The 21,267-nt window shown below is 43.3% G+C and overlaps 1 protein-coding gene and 1 non-coding gene across 2 annotated transcripts in view; one reads left to right on the forward strand and one right to left on the reverse strand.

The window, feature by feature from the left end:
* Window positions 1-253: 253 nt before the first annotated feature.
* LOC120268047 lies at window positions 254-359 on the reverse strand. The gene has a single exon (XR_005538718.1). It is a non-coding gene; the product is annotated as a small nucleolar RNA R71 (small nucleolar RNA).
* A 130-nt stretch (window positions 360-489) lies between these two features.
* Window positions 490-21,267, forward strand: part of LOC120267349 — a gene marked incomplete at its 3' end in the record, with an annotated part of 38,134 nt that continues 17,356 nt past the window's right edge. Inside the window, 2 exon segments of the mRNA XM_039275001.1 lie at window positions 490-700; window positions 9,562-10,040. Of these exon segments, the coding sequence (XP_039130935.1) occupies window positions 490-700; window positions 9,562-10,040 (690 nt within the window).

Consider the following 21,267-nt stretch of genomic DNA (forward strand, 5'->3'; position numbering starts at 1 on the left):
TATAGTAGTCCGCACAGTTAATGGTTTGGCTGATGAGGATCCAAACAGTCACATAGAGAATTTCTAAGAAGTATGCGACATGCTCAAGATCTATGATGTTACGGATGATGCCATCAAGTTGAGAGCCTTCCAATTTTCCTTGAAGGGGAGAGCGAAGCAATGGCTACATTCATTACGTAGAGCATCGATCAACATATGGCAGGAGATGGTAGAAGCTTTTTTTGCCCAATATTTCCCTCTCGGAAAATCTGCAAAGCTTAGGAATGAAATATCCTCCTTTATGCGAATGGAACTTGAATCTCTATTTGAGACATGGGGAGGTTCAAGGAGCTCCTACAGAAGTGTCCTCAACATAGGTTTCTCGATTAGATGATTATTCATACTTTTTACAATGGGTTGAATCCTAGCACAAGGCAATTACTTGATATAGCAGTATGAGGCACGTTAGGTAGCAAGACACCCGTTGAATGACAACAATTGATTGAAGAAATGGATTTGAATAACTACCATTGGAATGCAAGAGAGAAGAAGAAAGTGGCTGGTCTCCATGAGATTGATATAGTTACATCATTAGCTGCCCAAATGGAGTCATTGAGCAAGAAGTTAGACACTCTAACTTCTCTTATATTGGCAGCCGCGATGAATTGTAATGAATGTGGAGGACGCCATGTTCCATCCGACTGCCCGATAGTTATTGGTGGTACATCCTCCATAGAACAAGTTGATTTTGTAGGTAATGTGATGAGGGGTTAAGGAAATCCATATAGCAATATCTACAATCCGGTTTGGAGGATCCATCCAAACTTTTCTTGGAATAACCGAGGGCAACAAAAGGCCATGACACCACCGGGTTTCCAACAACAACAACAAGCCCCAAACATGGAGAACCGAGTTTCAGTCTTGGAGACCCGAATGACCAACATATAGAGAGCTTTGATATGATTCATCCAATCATCAGATACAAGGTTCCATTCTGTCGAAGCTACACTTCATAACCACACCGCGTTATTTCACAATCTAGAAAATCAAGTGGGGTAAAATGCGAAGTCATTGTCGGAGAGGCCACAAGGAAGCTTGCCTAGTAACACCGAAACCAATCCATGAGAACATGTGAAGGCGATCACTTTGAGAAGTGGTCGTGAGGTTGAAGGTAGGCTTCCAAGTGAGAAGACCAATGTTGAAGCACCCGAGGTCATGGAGGTTGAGGAGAGAGTAAACAAAGAGAAGGAGGTGGCACCCCCACCTTACAAGCCAGAGAAGAATCCCTTATCCTTTAAGGTTGAAAAACGACCAAAACGATGAGCTATACACGAAGTTCTTGCGTCTATTTAAGCAATTGCACATCAACATTCCGTTTGTGGAGGCGTTGTCCTAAATGCCTCGGTATGCAAAGTTTTTGAAGGATATTTTGACCAACAAGAGGAAGTTGGAGGAAAGTGCATCGGTGATCTTAGATGCCTCTTGTTCGTCGGTGTTACAAAAGAATATGCTGAACAAGAAGAAAGACCCCAAAAACTTTGTTATTCCATACAACATTGGTAACTTATAAGTGTTTGTGTGTTAAGAATGCGAAATAATCTTTCTTACGATGATCATGACTTTTATCAGGTTTAAGCTCTAATACATGTGTATTTGTGTTCTTTTACGCATGTAGGGTTGTGAAGCTAAGTATTAAGAAAAGAAGCCAAAAGTAGATCGTGAACACATTCTTTGGTCGAATATTGGAAGCAACAAACGCAAAGACACAAGTGAGGCTCTAAGATATATGAATGTGTTCCAACCTCCATGTATTCAAGCAATTACAATGAGTTGGAGGGGCACAAAGGCAGTCATATTTGCATATCCCAACTTGTGAAATGATAGCAAGATCTTGACCAATGAACCAGTTTATTGAAGAGACGACGCGATCTAGGATATAAACGTGTGCATGTTTATGTTACCTCGATAAAAAGTGGATTCGGGAGTGTTTTTGGTGGGGTGTACCGTAGCAGATTACTTTAGCAAATCACTACAGCAATTTATTATAGAAGTTACTATTCACAGACGGCCGAAAATCAGAATTCTAGAGAATCCACATGGGTGTGTGGAAATTCCACACGCCCATGTGGAAATTCCACAGGGGCATGTGGAACATCCACAGGCCCGTGTCGATGCCAGATTCCAGCCTATTTAAACCCATTTTTCTGCCCTATTTCAGCATCCTTTTTCCTGTCCTTTCTTCAACTTTGGAGAGGCCAACCACTAGGGTTTAGAGAGGCTTTGGCAAGGCTTTTGGAGTGGTTCTACTGCTTCGACACCACATTTCTCTTGGAAGATAGTTATTGGGGGAGCCTTCGTCGGCACCGATCCGGCGAGGTGTGCCCTAGGCTTGACAAGAGGACCTTTGTAGAGGATGAGGCCACTCTACAAGACCATCAACATGACTACCGATGGGGTTTTCTTATGGAACACATGTTTTTACTTTCAATTTCATTATTGATTGTATTGTGCTCTATGGAGAGCTAAACCCCCTAGTGGGTACTTTAACTTTTTAAACCCTGGGATGTTATTGTATCATTGACCTTTTATTATACTTTCCTTAATTGATGTTTTAATTGAGTTCCAATCTTGAATGCTTGTTGAATGATTTCTCCCTTAGAGTGACCCTAGGGTTGAGAGACCATCTTGGTAACCTTTGTGGATGAGTGACACAATATGAGGATTAGACAAAGCAAGGTGGGAAAGGGTTGAGAGCGTGAGTTGAGAGGTAGCGGACCGTCCCCTTTCCCCTCCGATGTGATTTATTCTACCTCAATGTTCGAAAAGTTCTTTGTGGTCATAGTTGAGTGAATGGGCTAAGGGATTACCTCCGCTGGGGCTTAGTTGCATAGGCAATGGAGTGAAGCGTTGACGTGACTTTAGCACCTAGGGCTTAGATGTGATTTGCGATCTTTTGCTTGGACCAAAGTGTTAGATCTATACATTGGAGTAGGGTTTATCACTTGGAATCCCTAGAGTGTCTTGCAACTCTACACGACGTGAGGTGTTGAGATTGATCAATTTCTCCGCCAGGATATAGTGTAGAGTTAGTTACGGTTGACCTTAGGTTTGGGACCGTGTGGTTAAGAATTTTCATGACTCATTAAGCGTCAATTAGGAGACATAATAGTTGGTCTTGCACTTCAAACATTAGTCCTAGGGGGAGCATTGTCCGAGTACCCCACTTCTATCGATTGCCTTTGCTCTCATTTTATCGTGCATCTCCTTCTTATTTCTTTTAGTCTTTTCATATCAATCTTATTCACACCATCATTGATTCATTCTCATCCTAGTTAAATAGTAATTGTTGTGTTTCTATTCACTATTCCCTGTGGATACAATGCCCACTCACGTGGGATTTATTACATTGACAAACCTGTGCACTTGCAGGTCACACGCAAGCGGCATTTCAAGTTTTTGGCGCCATTGCCGGGGAATAGGCATTTTAGAAGCACTTTGCACTTTGCTATTTTAGCTATTTATCATTCATTCTATTTCACACTTTCTTATTCTTCCATCATTCTCATTTTTTTTTTCTTTTGTCATGTCTTACTTTTTCCTGCAAGGAGTTTAAATGATGATTGATCCACTAATTTCTCTGTATTCTCGAGTAGAAGCTCTCAGTGAAAACGTTGATAGAATTATTGCTTCACAATAATAGAGCATTCCTTGTTGCAACATATATTATCCAATTGAAAAGGGCTACCCAAACTTCTTGTAGAATAGTGATGGACAATATTGGGAAACAACTCAAGAGGAATGTCAAAAGGGTGAGATACTCGGAGTGGATGCACTTCAGTTGCAAAGAGTATTGCTAACTTTATTGAAGCATCTGATGGCTGCATCTGAAATATGGAGACCACACTAAGATGTCATGAAGCTTCTTATAAAAACCTTGAGCATCAATTAGGAGGGATACTTGACACACTCTCCAAGGAACAACAAGCATTTGAGCAAACAATTCAAGTTCCTTATAGAGATTATGTTGTAGTGATCGGCAATGAAGAAGTTGGGCGGAATGAGTTTGATGTTGTCAAGATTGAGGGGATGCAAGAAGAACCTTTCATTCAATATGAGGATTGTTTAAATGGACAGTATGTTTGTAAGCAAGAAATGATGCAAGGAGGGTCGGCAAAGATAGATTACTTTCAAATTAAAATGGAAGAAAAAGTAAATCCTAAGGTAATGGAACGAACACCCCTCTTTGTGATTGATCAAATTATAAATTGCAAGAAAGAGATTTTGGGGTTGGAAGAAGCTGTGGGTAGGAGATTGAAGCCATCACATGACCCACCTGTACTCAGTGACACGTTCGTATATGCGCGTAAACCGCAAGTGCACGGGTGTCAAAGTAATAATCCCAGATGAGTGGGTATCTTATCCACATAGAGGGGAAAGAGGACGCTCCACTACCTCTTGACTCACCTCCTCAACCCTCTCCAATCTAGCTTTGTCTAACTCTCATGGTGTGTAACTCACTCACAAGAGTTACTAAGAAGAACTCTCCACCCTAGTGTCACTCTAGGGGAGTATTCATACAAACAAGCATACAAGATTGGAACTCACAATAAACATCAATTAATTGAAAGCATAATAAAGAGATTCAATGAAACGAATACATCCTAGGGTTCACAAATATCCAAGACCACACTAGGGGTTTAGCTCTCCATGGAGCTAGATACAATCAATGAAATCGAATGTAAAAACAAAGCATCCATAGAAAAACCCCCTCGTTAATCATGGTGATGGACTTGTGGAGAGTCCTCTACTCGTCGCAAGGGTCTCTTTGTCCGGCCTAGGATACACCTCGGCAGATCGGTGCCGACGAAAGCTCTCCCACTAACCTTCTTCTAAATGGTGCGCGATGTCAGAGCCGTAGAACCTCTCCAAAGACCTAGCTAATATCTCTCAAAACCCTAGCCGCAACCCTCTCTCAAGTTGGGGAAAAGATGGAGAAAAGAATGCTAAAATTGGCTTTTAAAGGGCTGGAATCGGGAATCCACACGCCCGTGTGAGCGCCCCTATTGATTTTCCATACGGGCGTGTGGAATTTCCACACACCCGTGTGGATTCTCTATTTTTCTGTTTTCTCGGCCGGCTGTGAACAGTGCTGCTATAGTTTTGCTACAGTGCCTACCATTGTACAAGCCTAAAATACTCCCGAATCCATGCTTTCATCGAGGAGATGCAAACGGGCACACGTTTACATCGTTGATCGCTTTGCTTCTTCAATAATGGATATGTTAGTGGAGATCTTGTTCTATATGCACAAGTCGGAATGCTTGAATTTGACTGCCCTTGTTCCTCTCCAAATGGTTGTGCTAACTCAAATACGATGAGGTTGGCACACATTCCGGCATCTCAAACCCGACCTATGTCTTCACGTTTGAACCTTAGCAAAATTTCCTCCAAATTGGTGCATTATGCCCCACATTGGCTTCTTTCTCTCATAATCGGTCTCACAACCCTACCTGCATGAAAGTGACATAAATACACACATATTAACATTAAAACCCGAGAAAAGTAATGCTTAACACTAAGAAAGAACACTTTGTATTCTTATCGCACAAGCACTTATCACTAAGATTGGACAATTCCTACCCCAAATTGTTTCCTTGGAGGCCAAAGGTAAGATGGTTGAACTCTCCAACAAATGTTCCCCCCCCCCCCAGTAAGTACATTTTTGGTATAAAGGAAGCAGCTATGCAATGTCTAGTGGGGAGGAACACACTCTTTTCAAGCCCCCATAATGTAAGGAAGAGATACGCCAAGCTAAGTGGCGTAAAACAAGCGCTTCTTGGGAGGTAACCCATGTTTTTAATATTTTTCTAGTTTTTAGTTAGTATTTGCATGAATAAGGCTTTGAGTGTTAGTTTCTAGATCTTTTAGATGCTTTTGCTGTGATTTTCTTGCGGATCATTTGGTGTTATCATGTGCTTAAATGTATATGGTGAAGTTGTTGGTCGTTTGAGCGAGTTTGTTGTGTTTTCCCTGGTATATTTTGCATGATAGGGCAGGCTTTGAGGGTATTGAGATGTTTAAGAATTTTCTGCAGAGCCTATAGTTTTTCTAAGTGATAAGTGTCTAAATGTAGGTGTTTTCATATATATATCTTATTCACTTTGCATGTGTTTTGTGAGGTTTGATGCCCGTTTTGCGCTTAATTGTCTACTATTTACTTTATAGGTTATAAGAAAACCATGGAGAATGAGAAGATATGATTTAGACGAAAAGAGAAGAAAACAACAATTTCATACCACCCCTATACCACCCAGTATGGGGGCCATATGCACTGTAGCAGCGGGATGAAATTAAAGTTGTCTGCCCCGAATTTCATACCACCCCCATACCACCCAGTATGGGGGCCGTATGGAGGCCGTATGGAGGCCATATGGACCCCGTATGCACCCCGTATGGAGTCTGAATCTAGATTATTTGAGTGCTATATGACCCCCATACGACCCCTATACGACCCGTATGTTATGAGGGGCATAAAAGCTGACTTTTGGGACAGAACAAAGGAATTTTTCCATGGCCATTTGGGCCACCTCCACCACACATCTTTGGGGCCTTTCGGCCATCTTTCGGTGGAGATTCTTAGGGGAAATGAGCACACATCACACCAAGAGGGATAGGAGCAAAGGAGAAGGAGTTGGAGTGAAGATCTAAGCCATCATCGACAAACTTGTGAAGCTTCATCCATTCAAAGGGATCACGACCTAGAGGTGGTTTTAATTACTTCTTTTATGTTTTTATCTTCCTTGTACGTTGTATGAGTGCCCCTTATCATGAGGGGTTAACTTATTGTTGTGTTCGGATTTGGATGAATCCTAGGGTTCATCTTGTGTAAGAACTTGGGATGTTATTCTTCATTTAATTTAATGGTTGTTTGAGATTCAATCTTTCTTGCCTTGTTGTTTAGAATTACATGTATGGAGAAATCCGTGATTCTATTATGAGTTGTATGCATAGATGTGACCTACTCACGCATACTAGATCTAGGAAAGATTGAAAGGGGATACTTGTGCCTACACGCCGAGAGATCGGGTGTTGATAGCCCTCCATTGCTAGGATTAAGCCGAAGAAGAGTAGGTTCACTCCTATTAGAGAACTCCTAGAACTTAATGCGATCAAAGGTGTGTTGATCCGGAAGAGATTCTGATTGACATTCATATGGGATCAGGGATTAGTCGCTGAGAAATTGGGGCTAATCTTCTCACGAGGTCTCTAGGTCTCAACTATCATCAATGCATCTTTAAACCATCCTAGTTTTGGGCCTTAACAACAACCCTAGGTGATTCCTTGTACAAACATTCCCTTCTCATGCTTGATACTCCCTTGTTTGTTTACATTGGTGTGCTAGTTACCCGGCCATAGGATTTGCTTAGCTTAGTTTATTTTATTTCATTTGTTGTTCTTACTAATAATTGTAGGCTAGATAATAGATGAGGAGTGAGTAATAATACTTACTTGGCCCCGTGAAATATGACCCTTGTGTCACTTATAGGGTATTACTTGGCGATCCTGTACACTTGTGGGGAAACAATCACTAAGTCATCCAGAGAAAACACACGGACGTGTGGAATTTCAACACTACCGTGGCTCTCTACTATGAGCTCTTCCCAAGAGGACACAGGGCTTGGACTTGCCCTTGTGAATGACCTTGTGACGGTCACACGCTCATGGGTAATTTCTGCACAGGCGTGAGTTTTCTGGCAAAGACTGAGATTTTTACCGAGATGACACAGGAGTGTGGGCTCGTTCCTGTGGATGACCCTGTGATAACCTGATAAGTGTCTAAATGTAGATGTTTTCATGTATACATCGTATTCACTTTGCATGTATTTTGTGAGGTTTGATGCCCATTTTGAGCTTAATTGTCTACTATTTGCTTTGTAGGGCATAAAGAAGCCATGGAGAACAAGAAGATATCATTTGGGCGAAAAAAGAAGAAAACAGGAATTTCATACTACCCCCATACTACCCAGTATGGGGGCCGTATGCACTATAGCAGTGGAATGATTCAGAGTGTCTGTCCAGATTTCCATACTACCCAGTATACGGGGCCGTATGGAGGTCGTATGCACCCCGTATGGAATACGAATCTAGGGCTTTTGAGTGCTATATGACCCCCATACGACCCCTATATGACCCATATGACCCGGGGGGTGTATATACTGACTTTTAGGGCAGAAAAGGGACTTTTGGATAGACTTTTTGCTGGTCATATTTTGGGGAGACACTTGAGAGGCTTGTGGCGAACTTGGGGATTAGAAGAAGGGCAAGGAAGCTAGAAGATCATCCAAGCCCAAGGTCCAAGACTCTCAAGGCAAGAAGGCAACTTCATTCAAGGGGAGATCTACCACGATTTGAAGGAAGGAGACCCACGGCTAGAGGAAGCATCATTGGGCACTCCTTTGGCGGGGAAAGCGTCATTCGCCATATTCTTCAACTCCTCCTCCACCATTTCATCTAGGGAGTGTCATTTATGCTTTTGTTTCATGTTTTGCTTGTTTGTAATGCTTGTTGTGGGATGATGACACACTAGACCCCCAAGGCCACCGGGTGTTGGTGAACCTTGGGGGGTTTTATCATGTATGTTGGATGATAACTTGTTAATTCCATGTTTGGGTAATTTTGAGATTTAATCCATTGTTTTCATGCTAAGTGCTACACTAAGGAGAAATCCGTAGCTCTTTTATGAGTGATGCATGTGGATGTGACTTGCTCGCATGTATTAGATCATGAATGGATTAGAAGGGGATACTTGTATCATCATGCCAAGAAATCGGGTGTTTGGTAGCCCTCCATGTAGGTTTAATCCGAAGAAGAGTAGGTTTACTCCTAAGTGAGATTTCCTTGTACTTAATGCAATCGTAGGGATATGGATTTGGGAGAAATTCCTATCTATGTTCGTATGGGATTAGGGTTCAATCGCCGAGAAATTGGGGTTGCTCTTATCTTAGAATCTCTTGGTCCATTTTACCCTTGCATCTTTAGATCATCATCCATGTTGCATGATAACCCCTCAAGGGGATCCACATGCATAGGCCTTTGCATTTCATTGATTCTCTTGCTTGCTTATTGCTTGTTCTCTCTAATTTGTTGGCAAATATTGTTTTAGCTTTAATTACATTTAGTAGAGTAAAATCCATCGCTTGAGATCTTAGGCTAGATAATAGCTCAAGAAAGAGTAATAGGAGATCCTTAGCCCCGTGGAATACGATCCTCGTGTCTTCACACGAGGTATTACTTGGCGATCCCATACACTTGCGGGGAATCAATCAAGTTTATGGCACCGTTGCCGCGGAACTTTAAGGAATTCTAGGAAACTTATAGATTATTACTCGCACCATTTTTTTCTTTATTCATTCTTTATCGTTATTTCTTTCTTAATAGTTTAATTCACTTTCCATTTCTTTCTGTATAGTCCATCTCGTTAATGCAACATGGCAACTTCGAACATCAAGTTGGAAGACTACGTACACAGATTTGATGGCTGGATTAATCTATAGACTCAACAACATTTTTCACACCTCCCAGATAACCATTTTGGTACTCGGCTACTATCTGGGGATTCGAGCATATCTTATGATGGTGACAGCTGGCACACAGTGTTTGAGACCTTTATGAAAAGTGGAACACCATCAGTGAGTGAAGGAAGCATATCACCAATTGAACAGTTTGTTTTAACTACCGAGGATTACATGAATCCCACCTTGGAGAACCGTGCTGATATGGGCCAAGTATTAGCAAGCATACATGAGGCCAACGGGGAGGAACAGTGTGGGCAGCATGAAGGTCTAGGAAATGATGTTGAATGTTTTGAGCTTCGTGTTCATTGTGCAGGAAACAGTTCTGATGTGAGTGCAGGGTCTGCAGAAGAAGCAGGGTCCGAACAGGGTGATGGGCTTTGGAACAAGTGTTTGATGCCGTCAACTGAGGAAGCACCAGATTTGGAGTTAAAAACACTACCTGAACACCTTGAGTATGCCTTTTTGGGGGAAGATACACAGCTTCCAGTCATCATCTCTTCAAACCTAACAGTTGAGCAGAAGAATGGGTTGGTGGATGTACTAAAGAGGCACAAGAGAGCGATTGCTTGGAAGATTATTGACATAAGAGGGATAAATCCATCTGTTTGCACTCACAAAATTCTAATGATAGATGATCACAAACCCAAAGCCTTACCACAAAGAAGACTCAATCCAAATATGAAAGAGAAGGTCCGAATAGAAATCATCAAGCTTCTCGATGTGGGCATCATCAACCCGATATCAGACAGCGAGTCGGTAAGCCCCGTGCAAGTGGTCTCAAAGAAAGGGGGAATGACCGTGATCACCAATGAGAAAAATGAGTTAATCCCAACTCGTACAACTACCGGGTGGAGAGTATGCATTGACTATAGAAAATTGAATGATGCTGACAAGATTCCCTTACGTATATCCCGCAAGTGCACGGGTTTGTAGAAGTAATAATCTCGGGTGAGCGGGTATCGAATCCACAGGGAGTAGGGAGTAAAGACACTTAATTTGATCCTTAGCTATGTGGAATATCAACAATGATAAGTGTGACAATGATTCAATTCTCAACAATTAAAAGCAACAAGTAAAAGAGCAAAAGTAAGGAGGAGGTAAGGCAATCGATAAAGATGGGGTACTCAGATGATGCTTCACCTAGGATAATCACTTCAAGTGCAAGAACTCTCTATTATGCTTCCTAATCAATGCAATGGTGAGTCGTGGAAATCCTTACATACATAGTCCCAAATCTAAGGTCAACTATGCCTAACTCTATTCATGTCCCGGAGGAGAGATTAAATAACCTCTCAACCTCGCACTCGAATAAAGTTGCAATGAGCTCTATGGATTCCAAGTGATAAATCGCTTCCTAATTATAGACCTAACCCTTTGGTCCAGGCGGAAGGCCCCTAGCCACAAATAAGCCCTAGATACTAAGATCCCCTCAACGCTTCACTCCATTGCACGCGCAACTAGGCCCCAGCGGAAATTCATCCCTTAGACCATTCACTCTATTATGGCCGCAAAGAACTCAAGGAACGGAGGTAGAATCTATCACGTCGGAGGGGAAAGGGGACGCTCCTGTACCTCTCGACTCACACTCTCAACCTTCTCTAACCTAGCTTTGTCTAACGCTCGTGGTGTGTCACTCACTCACAAGGTTACCAACAAGAACTCTCAACCCTAGTGTCACTCTAGGGGAAATGTTCATACAATCAAGCATTCGAGGTTGGAACTCACAATAAACATCAATTTATTGAAAGCATAATAAAGAAGTTCAATGAAACTAATACATCCTAGGGTTCACAATCACCCAAGTACCCACTAGGGGTTTAGCTCTCCATGGAGCTAAGTACAATCAAAGAAATCGAATGTAAAAGCTCTCTCGTCGCAAGGGATCCTTTGTCTGGCCTAGGATACACCTCGCCGGATCGATGCCGACGAAAGCTCTCCCAATAACCTTCTTCAAAATGACACGCGATGTCGGAGCCGTAGAACCTCTCCAAAACCCTAGCCAATACCCTCAAAACCCTAGCTGAAGCCCTCTCTCAAGTTGGGGAAAAGATGGAGAAAAGAATACCAAAATCGGGGCAGAATCGGCTTTAAATAGGCCTGGAATCGAGCGACTCAACGGCCGTGGACGGTATACGCGCCCGTGCGGAATTTCCACACGGCCGTGGATAATTTCCACACGCCCGTGTGGATTCTCTGCTTTCTCGATTTCGGCCGCTGTGAACAATGTCGCTACGATGACATGCTACATTGTTGCTACGATTAGCTCGCTACGCTCTTCGACTCGAATAACTTCCCAATTCCATATTTTTCATCGAGGTAACGTAAATTGGCACACGCTTACGTCGTGAATCACTTGCTTCTTAAATGATATACATGTTGGTGGAGCTCTCGTTCTTATGTGCATAAATCGGAATGCTCGAGTGTGATCGCCTTTTGTGCCCCTCCAAATGGATGTGCTCACTCGAATGCGAGGAGGTTGGCACACACTCTAGAATCTCACACCTGACCTATGTCTTCGCGTTTGAACCTTAGCAAGATTTCCTCCAAAATAGGTGCATTATGATCCACATTGGCCTATTTCCTTCATACTCGGCCTCACAGCCCTACCTGCATAAAAGTAACATAAAAACACACATATTAGTGTAAAAACCTGAGAAAAGTAATGCTCAACATAAGGAATGAACACTTCGCATTCATATCGTACAAGCACTTATCAAACTCCCCCACACTTAAGCTTTTGCTTGTCCTCAAGCAAACATTAAAACGTTCTGTGCATCAATGAAGAAAAATATTGAAAGTGCTTGGCCTTAGGTTCACTGAGGCATACAAAGAAAGTATTCTACAAGTAAGGAAAATTTCAACACTAAATACGAAAAATCAATGCTCTAGCTAAAAACTTGAATAAAAAAGGACAACAAACCCGAATTTCGTGTATGTGTGTGCACTCACTCAAAACAACCCAAAGTATACTCCTCAAAGTTCTAAGTACAAGGGACTTATTTATCTACAAAAGTGACAATAATTTTAAAAGATGGTAGTAGCTTCACACATCCTCTAAGGTAGCCCTTTCCAAAGAGGCCGCTAAGGTGGCTTTCACACTATCGAGGTGGTAGCTCTTTCTAACCGAGTGGTAGCTTTCACTCATCCTATGAGATAGCTCTTTCTCTCATTAGGGCATAACTAGTATCCGACTTGTGAGAGTAGCTTCATACTTCATAGGTGGTAGCTCTTTCCACCCAACAAATACAAATAAACAATAAAAACTATTTTTGTTCCTTCTTTTCATTTCCATTTGAATTTAGCAAAAAGAAGTAAACCTAACTAGTCCCTTTAACATCGAACATGAGTTTCCAATAGAGTTCGGAGAGTGAGTAGTGCACTAAGTGTAAATCGGGCAAAAATTCCTAAAAATTCAAGCAAGAACTAGAGCATGAAAACATTCAATGTTAACAATTCTCCTAGACTTAAGAATACAATCATTGCAACTAAGGTGAACCGCCATTGGCTATGTGAGCATATATCAATCAAGAACAATAGAAAAGATGTGTGCATTATGAAACTCCCCCCAACACTTATGTTGTACATTGTCCTCAATGTACACATGCAAGCTCACTCAAAATATATCATTCAAAAATAGATGTGGGAGAAGTAATCAAAGCAATACTCCCCTGACTCCTAGTGTTACGTTAGATGAAGCTAATTCATTGGGAGTAGTGTTCTAACGGGTTATGAAGCTCACACGGCCAAGTGTCGAAGCACCTTGGCCGTGCCCATGACTAAGTCTCAATTCCCAAGATGACAAGACCATCTGCACGCATACACGAGGGGGTTCAGTGAAGCTCAAGAAAAACAAAAATAACTAGAGTGTATAAAAGATGAAGCAATGAAGACAACTCGGTAAATGCAACATAACATAAACTCAGAAGGAAAAATCCTTTCTGAGTGAATAAGTCTAAAAACAAGAAAATAGAATAAAGTAAAATGCACGAAAGTAAAAGAGAAGTCAAGTGTCGGAGTCACTCTCGGGCTCCTGTGCTACTGCTGTTTCTGAAATGGAAGCACATGGTGGGTCCACCGGTGCTGGAGTCGAGGATGGAGGTGCTGGAGGAACTGACAGGGCTTGAAGGGTCCTCGGCTGCAGGACAAATGATGAGGCAACGTCTCGCTCTAGGATCTGCTGTAATATGTCGAAACGTGCCATGAATTCTGTATACTAAGTGGCCTGCGTAGCCCGAATCTCGGCAACCTCAGCTCGGACCACTACTATAGCATTCTCGAGCCTCTCAAAATGATGATGAGCTCAAGATGGTGGAAATATATGCACGGGGGATGGTTCCTCTGCCGCTGGAGGTGTCTCGGTCTCCATCGGTGCTGGTTGGGGCTCGAGAGCGGACTGAGATGCCCCAGCTTCATCTTCAAATGGTATGTTCAGCACATAAACACCATTTGAATATTTTCGGATCAACCCCATGAGCCTCATTGTCTCTTACCCAAGTGGTGCTAGTATTATTGCTTTCTCGGTTCCGCTAATTTCGTCTCGCAACCCCATCCCCACAATGATTCTGGTAATATATGGACCCGAGAAGATGACACCCAATCGAGGATATTGTCCTTGATGCTTTAAATACTCCACAAATATGTGTCCGAGATGGACCGGTTCGTTCCGAACCATGGAGTACAAGTACAGAAGCTCTTGCTTGTTGATGACTCGCGTGCTATCACCGCGACCATTCACTGACCTGCTTATGATGGCGTGAAGATATCTGTAACTGGGACGAGATAAACATGAGGCCTTAGACACTCCTGGTTCATAACGCCCCTTTCCACATAATAATGAATACGCCTCAATGGGAGATAAACCCGTCATGTCAATTGGGAGATTCTCATACTCCTCAGTTTCAGTATACTCTTCATCATATAGACCAAGTCTAGTGGAAAACTGTGTGACACTCATACTATGATGCTGCACAAAAGCTCTGAACTGAATCACGTCGACACTATCAAAATGAGCATAAGAGCGGTCGAACTCAAACGAAGCAAGTACCTCTAAAGTGAGTGTGCGGATAGCAGGGTCGTGAATGTTCAGTAAATTGTGCCAATTACCGACCAATAATAATTTCTCGACCTCGTTAGCCATATAATCTGCTAGTTGCACCTTCCTAAGTAACCCAACATCTGGAATTCGCGTTTGACCAAACTTAAGCTTCTCTAACAGCTCAAACCGAGCTTGATGCGCAGGGATTGTGAATTCCATAACTTCCGGCTCAGGGGCAGGCTTTCGAGGCCGCTTAGCAACTGCTTTCTTCAATTTGGTAGCCATACCTGCATGTATCAGAAAAGGAAAATTAATCAGTTCCATTCAAGCTGCAGAAAAATAAGAACACACGGCCGTGCGGAAATTTCGCACGGCCGTGCGCTTCCACGGGGCGTGGAAAACCGCACGGCCCTTGTAGCCAATCTCCATGCCACCTCTCTATCTCACTTCCATATCGTCTTAAAAACAAATCATAACCAGTTTAGCAAGAAAATGATGTGTATTGACCATATCAATCGCAGGTAATCAGTTAGATTCAAACGAAATCAAAGAAGATAGGAAATCAAGGCTTACCGATGAGCTGCACTTAAACACCCTTACAATCCACACAATGCTCAATCAATCAACTCGAAGACAACAGTAGCAGGGGACAAGAATGTCCGAAAAATGCTCTTTGGGCTGCTTAGGTTTATTTGAGGGGAAGGGTGTGACTCTTGTATTGGGAGAGCGGATGGTCCTTTAAATCCTAGAGATCCACACAGCATGCGGGAGTCGTCCACGCCCGTGTGCCCTCAAACGAAGGGTTCACATGGGTGGACGCACGCCCCTGTGGCCTTGCTGGATATCCGAGAAAAATGTATACACGACCGTGCGGAAATTCCGCACGGGCGTAGACTTACACATGCCCAACTCACAGGGGCAGCCGCACGCCACTGTGTTTTCTCGGGATGGAGGGGACACCCTGCAGAGTTTCGCACAGGCGTGCGGAAATTACCCACTCCCGTGTGTGTTTCACAAGGTCGCCCACAGGGGCGATTCCACACCCCTGTGTGCTCTCGGGAAAATTTACCGAACTCTGCAGGAATTCACACGCCCGTGTGGAAATCACCCACGGGCGTGCAACAGTCGCATGGTCATCCACAGGGGCAGCCGCATGCCCCTGTGCCTTCTCTGCATGAGCTCGCAGTATACACCCACGGGCGTGCGAAAATTCCACACGCCTGTGTGTTTTCTCTGGGTGACTTAGAAAAACCTGCAGGCTCTGCAGAAATATTCTGAACATGTTTACACACTCAAAGCCTGCCCTATTATGCAAAATTTACCAGATAAAAACACGAAATAGAACTCAGACGACCAAACTTCACCAATTCATCACCAAACATACGATGAATAATAAAAACCCACAATAAAATCGCAGCACAAGCACTTAAAAATCGAGACACCAACACTTAACAATTTATTCATGCAAACAAACTAAACTAAGAAGATAGGAAAACAGTAAACACTTGGGTTGCCTCCCAAGAAGCGCTTGTTTAACGTCACTTAGCTTGACGTACCTCTTCCTTACCTTATGGGGGCTTGAAAAGAGTGTGTTCCTCCCTACTAGATATTGCATAGCTACTTCCTTTAAACAAAAAATCTACTTGCCGGGGTAGAATATTTGTTGGAGAGTCCAACCATCTTACCTTTGGCCTCCACGGAAACAATTTAGGTTGGGAATTGTCCAAGCATAGCACAGGTGGGTCATTGGATGGCTTCAATCTCCTACCCACGCCTTCTTCCAAACCCAAAATCTCTTTCTTGCAATTTATGAGTTGATTAATCCCAAAGAGAGATGCTTGCTTCATTACCTTAGGATTTGCGTCTTCTTCCATTCCAACTTGAAAGTAATATGTCTTCACCAACTCTCCTTGCACCATTTCCTGGTCACAAACATACTGTCCACTCAAACAATTATCACATTGAATGAATGGTTCTTCTTGTATCCTCTCAGTCTTGACAACATCATACTCGTTCCGCCCCACTTCTTCATTGTCATTCACTACCACATCTTCTCTATAAGGAACTTGACTTGCTTCCTCAAATACTTGTTGTTACCTGGAGAGTGTGTCAAGTATCCCACCTAGTTGATGCTCAAGGTTTTTATAGGAGGCTTCATGACATCTTCGTGTGGTCTCCATATTTTGGACGCAGACATCGGACGCTTCAATAAAGTTAGCGAATACTCTTTGTAACTGAAATGCATCCTCTCCGAGTATCTCACCCGTTTGACATTCCTCTTGAGGTGCCTCCCAATGTTGTTTACCATTATCCCATAATACGTTTGGGAAGCCCACTTCAATTGGATGATATGCGTTGTGACAAGGTCCCCTTGCGTATATCCCGCAAGTGCACTGGTTTGTTGAAGTAATAATCCCGGGTGAGCGGGGTCGAATCCACAGGGAGTAGGGAGTAAAGACACTTAATTCGATTCTTAGCTATGTGGAAGATCAATAATGATTGGTGTGAAATTGATTCAATTCTCAATAATAAAAGAAACAAGTGAGAGAGCAAGAATAAAGAAAAGGGTAAGGCAATCGATAAATATGGGGTACTCGGATGATGCTTCACGTAGGAAAATGGTTTCAAGTGCAAGAACTCTCTATTATGTTTCCTAATCGATGCAATGGTGAGTCGTGGAAATCCTTACATACATAGTCCCAAATCTATGGTCAACTATGCCTAACTCTATTCATGTCCCGGAGAAGAGATTAAGTAACCTCTCAACCTCGCACTCGAATAAAGTTGCAATGGGCTCTATGGATTCCAAGTGATAAATTGCTTCCTAATTATAGACCTAACCCTTTGGTCCAGGCGGAAGGTCCCTAGCCACAATTAAGCCCTAGATACTAAGATCCCCTCAACGCTTCACTCCATTGCACGCGCAACTAGGAACCAGCGGAGGTTCATCCCTTAGACCATTCACTATATTATGGCCGCAAAGAACTCAAGGAACGGAGGTATAATCTATCACTTCGGAGGGGAAAGGGGACGCTCCTGTACCTCTCGACTCACCCTCTTAACCCTCTCCAACCTAGCTTTGTCTAACGCTCGTGGTGTGCCACTCACTCACAAAGTTACCAACAAGAACACTCAACCCTAGTGTTACTCTAGGGGAAATGTTCATACAATCAAGCATTCAAGGTTGGAACTCACAATAAACATCAATTTATTGAAAACCATAATAAAGAAGTTCAATGAAACGAATACATCTAGGGTTCACAATCACCCAAGTACCCACTAGGGGTTTAGCTCTCCATGGAGCTAAATACAATCAAAGAAATAGAATGTAAAAGCAATGAATCCATAAAGAAACCCCCTCAATGGTCGTGTCGATGGTCTTGTAGAGAGTCCTCTACTCGTCGTCCAAGGATTCCCTCATCTGGTATAGGATACGCCTCAACGGAAGCTCCTCTACTAATCTTCTTCCTAAGGAATGACGATGTCAGAGCCGTAGAACCTCTCCAAAACCTTGGCCAATACCCCTCAAAACCCTAGCCGAAGCCCTCTCTCAAGTTGGGGAAAAGATGGAGAAAAGAATGCTGAAATCAGGGCTGAAATTGGCTTTAAATAGGGCTGGAATCGGGCGACTGCACGGGCGTGTATGATGTGACATGCCCCTGTGGAATTTCCACACGGGTGTGTATAATTTCCACACGCCCGTGTGGATTCTCTGTTTCTCTGATTTCTCTGCCCTGCACGGGCGTGTATGATGTAACATGCCCCTGTGGAATTTCCACACGGGCGTAGATAATTTCCACACGCCCGTGTGGATTCTCTGTTTCTCTGATTTCTCAGCCAGGCTGCTACAGTACTTGCTACAGTGTGAAATAGAATGAAGGGTAAATAGCTAAGAAAACAAAGTGCAAAGTATCTCTCAACGCCTACTCCCCGGCAACGGCGCCAAAAACTTGACAAGATCCCCTTGCGTATATCCCGCAAGTGCACGGGTTTGTCGAAGTAATAATCCCGGGTGAGCGGGTATCGAATCCACAAGAAGTGGGGACTAAAGACACTTAATTCGAATCCACAACAATTAAAAGCAACAAGTAAGAGAGCAAAAGTAAGGAGGAGGTAAGGCAATCGATAAAGATGGGGTACTCGGATGATGCTTCACCTAGGATAATCGCTTCAAGTGCAAGAACTCTCTATTATGCTTCCTAATCAATGCAATGGTGAGTCATGGAAATCCTTACATACATAGTCCCAAATCTAAGGTCAACTATGCCTAACTCTATTCATGTCCCGGAGGAGAGATTAAATAAACTCTCAACCTCGCACTCAAATAAAGTTGTAATTAGCTCTAGGGATTCCAGGTGATAAATCTCTTCCTAATTATAGACCTAACCCTTTGGTCCTGGCGGAAGGTCCCTAACCACAATTAAGCCCTAGATACTAAGATCCCCTCAACACTTCACTCCGTTGCACGCGCAACTAAGCCCCAGCGGAGATTCGTCCCTTAGATAATTCACTCTATTATGGCAGCAAAGAACTCGAGGAACGGAGGTAGAATCGATCACGTCGGAGGGGAAAGGGGACGCTCCTGTACCTCTCGACTCACCCTCTCAACCCTCTCCAACCTAGCTTGGTCTAACGCTCATGGTGTGTCACTCACTCATAAGGTTACCAACAAGAACTCACAACACTAGTGTCACTCTAGGGGAAATGTTCATATAATCAAGCATTTAAGGTTGGAACTCACAATAAACATCAATTTATTAAAAGCATAATAAAGAAGTTCAACGAAACGAATACATCCTAGGGTTCACAATCACCCAAGTACCCACTAGGGGTTTAGCTCTCCATGGAGCCAAGTACAATCAAAGAAATCGAATGTAAAAGCAGTAAATCCATAAAGAAATCCCCTCGATGGTCTTGTGGAGAGTCCTCTACTCGTAGCAAGGGATCCTTTGTCCGGCCTAGGATACACCTCGCTGGATCGATGCCGACGAAAGCTCTCCCAATAACCTTCTTCCAAACGACGCGCGATGTCGGAGCCGTAGAACCTCTCCAAAACCCTAGCCAATACCCCTCAAAACCCTAGCTAAAGCCCTCTTTCAAGTTGGGGAAAAGATGGGGAAATGATGGAGAAAAGAATACCAAAATCGGGGCTGAATCGACTTTAAATAGGGTTGGAATCAGGCGACTCCACGGGCGTGGACGGTACATGCGCCCGTGCGGAATTTCCACACGGCCATGGATAATTTCCACATGCCCGTGTGGATTCTCTGTTTCTCTGATTTCTCGGCCGGCTGTGAACAATGCTGCTACAGTACAAGCTACATTGTTGCTATAGTGCTCTGCTACAGTCTTCGACCTGAATAACTTCCCAATTCCATATTTTCATCGAGGTAACGCAAATTGGCACACGTTTACGTCGTGAATCACTTGCTTCTTAAATGATATACATGTTGGTGGAGCTCTCGTTCTTATGTGCATAAATCGGAATGCTCGAGTGTGACTGCCTTTGTGCCCCTCCAAATGGATGTGCTCACTCGAATGCGAGGAGGTTGGCACACACTCTAGAATCTCACACCTGACCTATGTCTTCGCGTTTGAACCTTAGCAAGATTTCCTCCAAAATAGGTGCATTATGATCCACATTGGCCTATTTCCTTCATACTCGGCCTCACAGCCCTACCTGCATAAAAGTAACATAAAAACACACATATTAGTGTAAAAACCTGAGAAAAGTAATGCTCAACATAAGGAATGAACACTTCGCATTCATATCGCACAAGAACTTATCAAGTAGATGCCGAGGGGGCCTGAGGAGTCCTCGGCCGCAAGACAAATGATGAAGGAATGTCTTGCTCTAAGATCTGTTGTAATACGTCGAAAGGTGTCATGAACTCTGTGTACTAAGTGGCTTGCGTGGCCCTGATCTCGGAGACCTCTGTCCGCACCACTCCTAAAGCATTCTCGAGCCTCTCGAAGCGATTATGAGCTCGAGATGGTGAAAACATACGCATGGGGGGTGCTTCCTCTGCCACTGAGGATGCCTCGGTCTCCATCGGTGCTGACTGAGGCTCAGGAGCGGGCTGAGATGCCCCGGCTTCATCACCTTTATCCTCGAATGGTATATTCAGCACATAAACACTATTTGGATATTTACTGACCAAACCCATGAGCCTCATTGTCTCTAACCCAAGTGGTGCTGGTATTATCGTCTTCTCGGCTCCGCTGATTGTGTCGTGTAGACCCATCACCAAAATGAGTCTAGTAATGTATGGACCCAAGAAAATAACACCAAGTCTAGGATACTGTCCATGATGCTTCAAATACTCCACTAAAATGTGCCCCAGATGGACCAGCTCGTTCCGAACCATGGATTATAAGTACAGAAGTTCTTGCTTGTTTATGACTCCCGTGCTATCACCGCAACCATTCACTGACCTTCTTATGATGGCGTGAAGATATCTGTAACTACGTCAAGATAAACATGAGGCCTTAGACACTCCTGGTTCATATCGCCCCTTACCACATAGTATTTTATACGCCTCCGTGGGCGATAAGCCCGACATGTCAATTGGAAGACTCTCATACTCCTCAGTCTCAGTATACTCCTCATCATATAGACCAAGTCTAGTGGAGAATTGTGTGATGCTCATACTATGATGTTGCCCAAAAGCTCTGAAC

The sequence above is a fragment of the Dioscorea cayenensis genome, chromosome 8, assembly GCF_009730915.1.
Source record: "Dioscorea cayenensis subsp. rotundata cultivar TDr96_F1 chromosome 8, TDr96_F1_v2_PseudoChromosome.rev07_lg8_w22 25.fasta, whole genome shotgun sequence".
Lineage (NCBI taxonomy): Eukaryota > Viridiplantae > Streptophyta > Magnoliopsida > Dioscoreales > Dioscoreaceae > Dioscorea > Dioscorea cayenensis.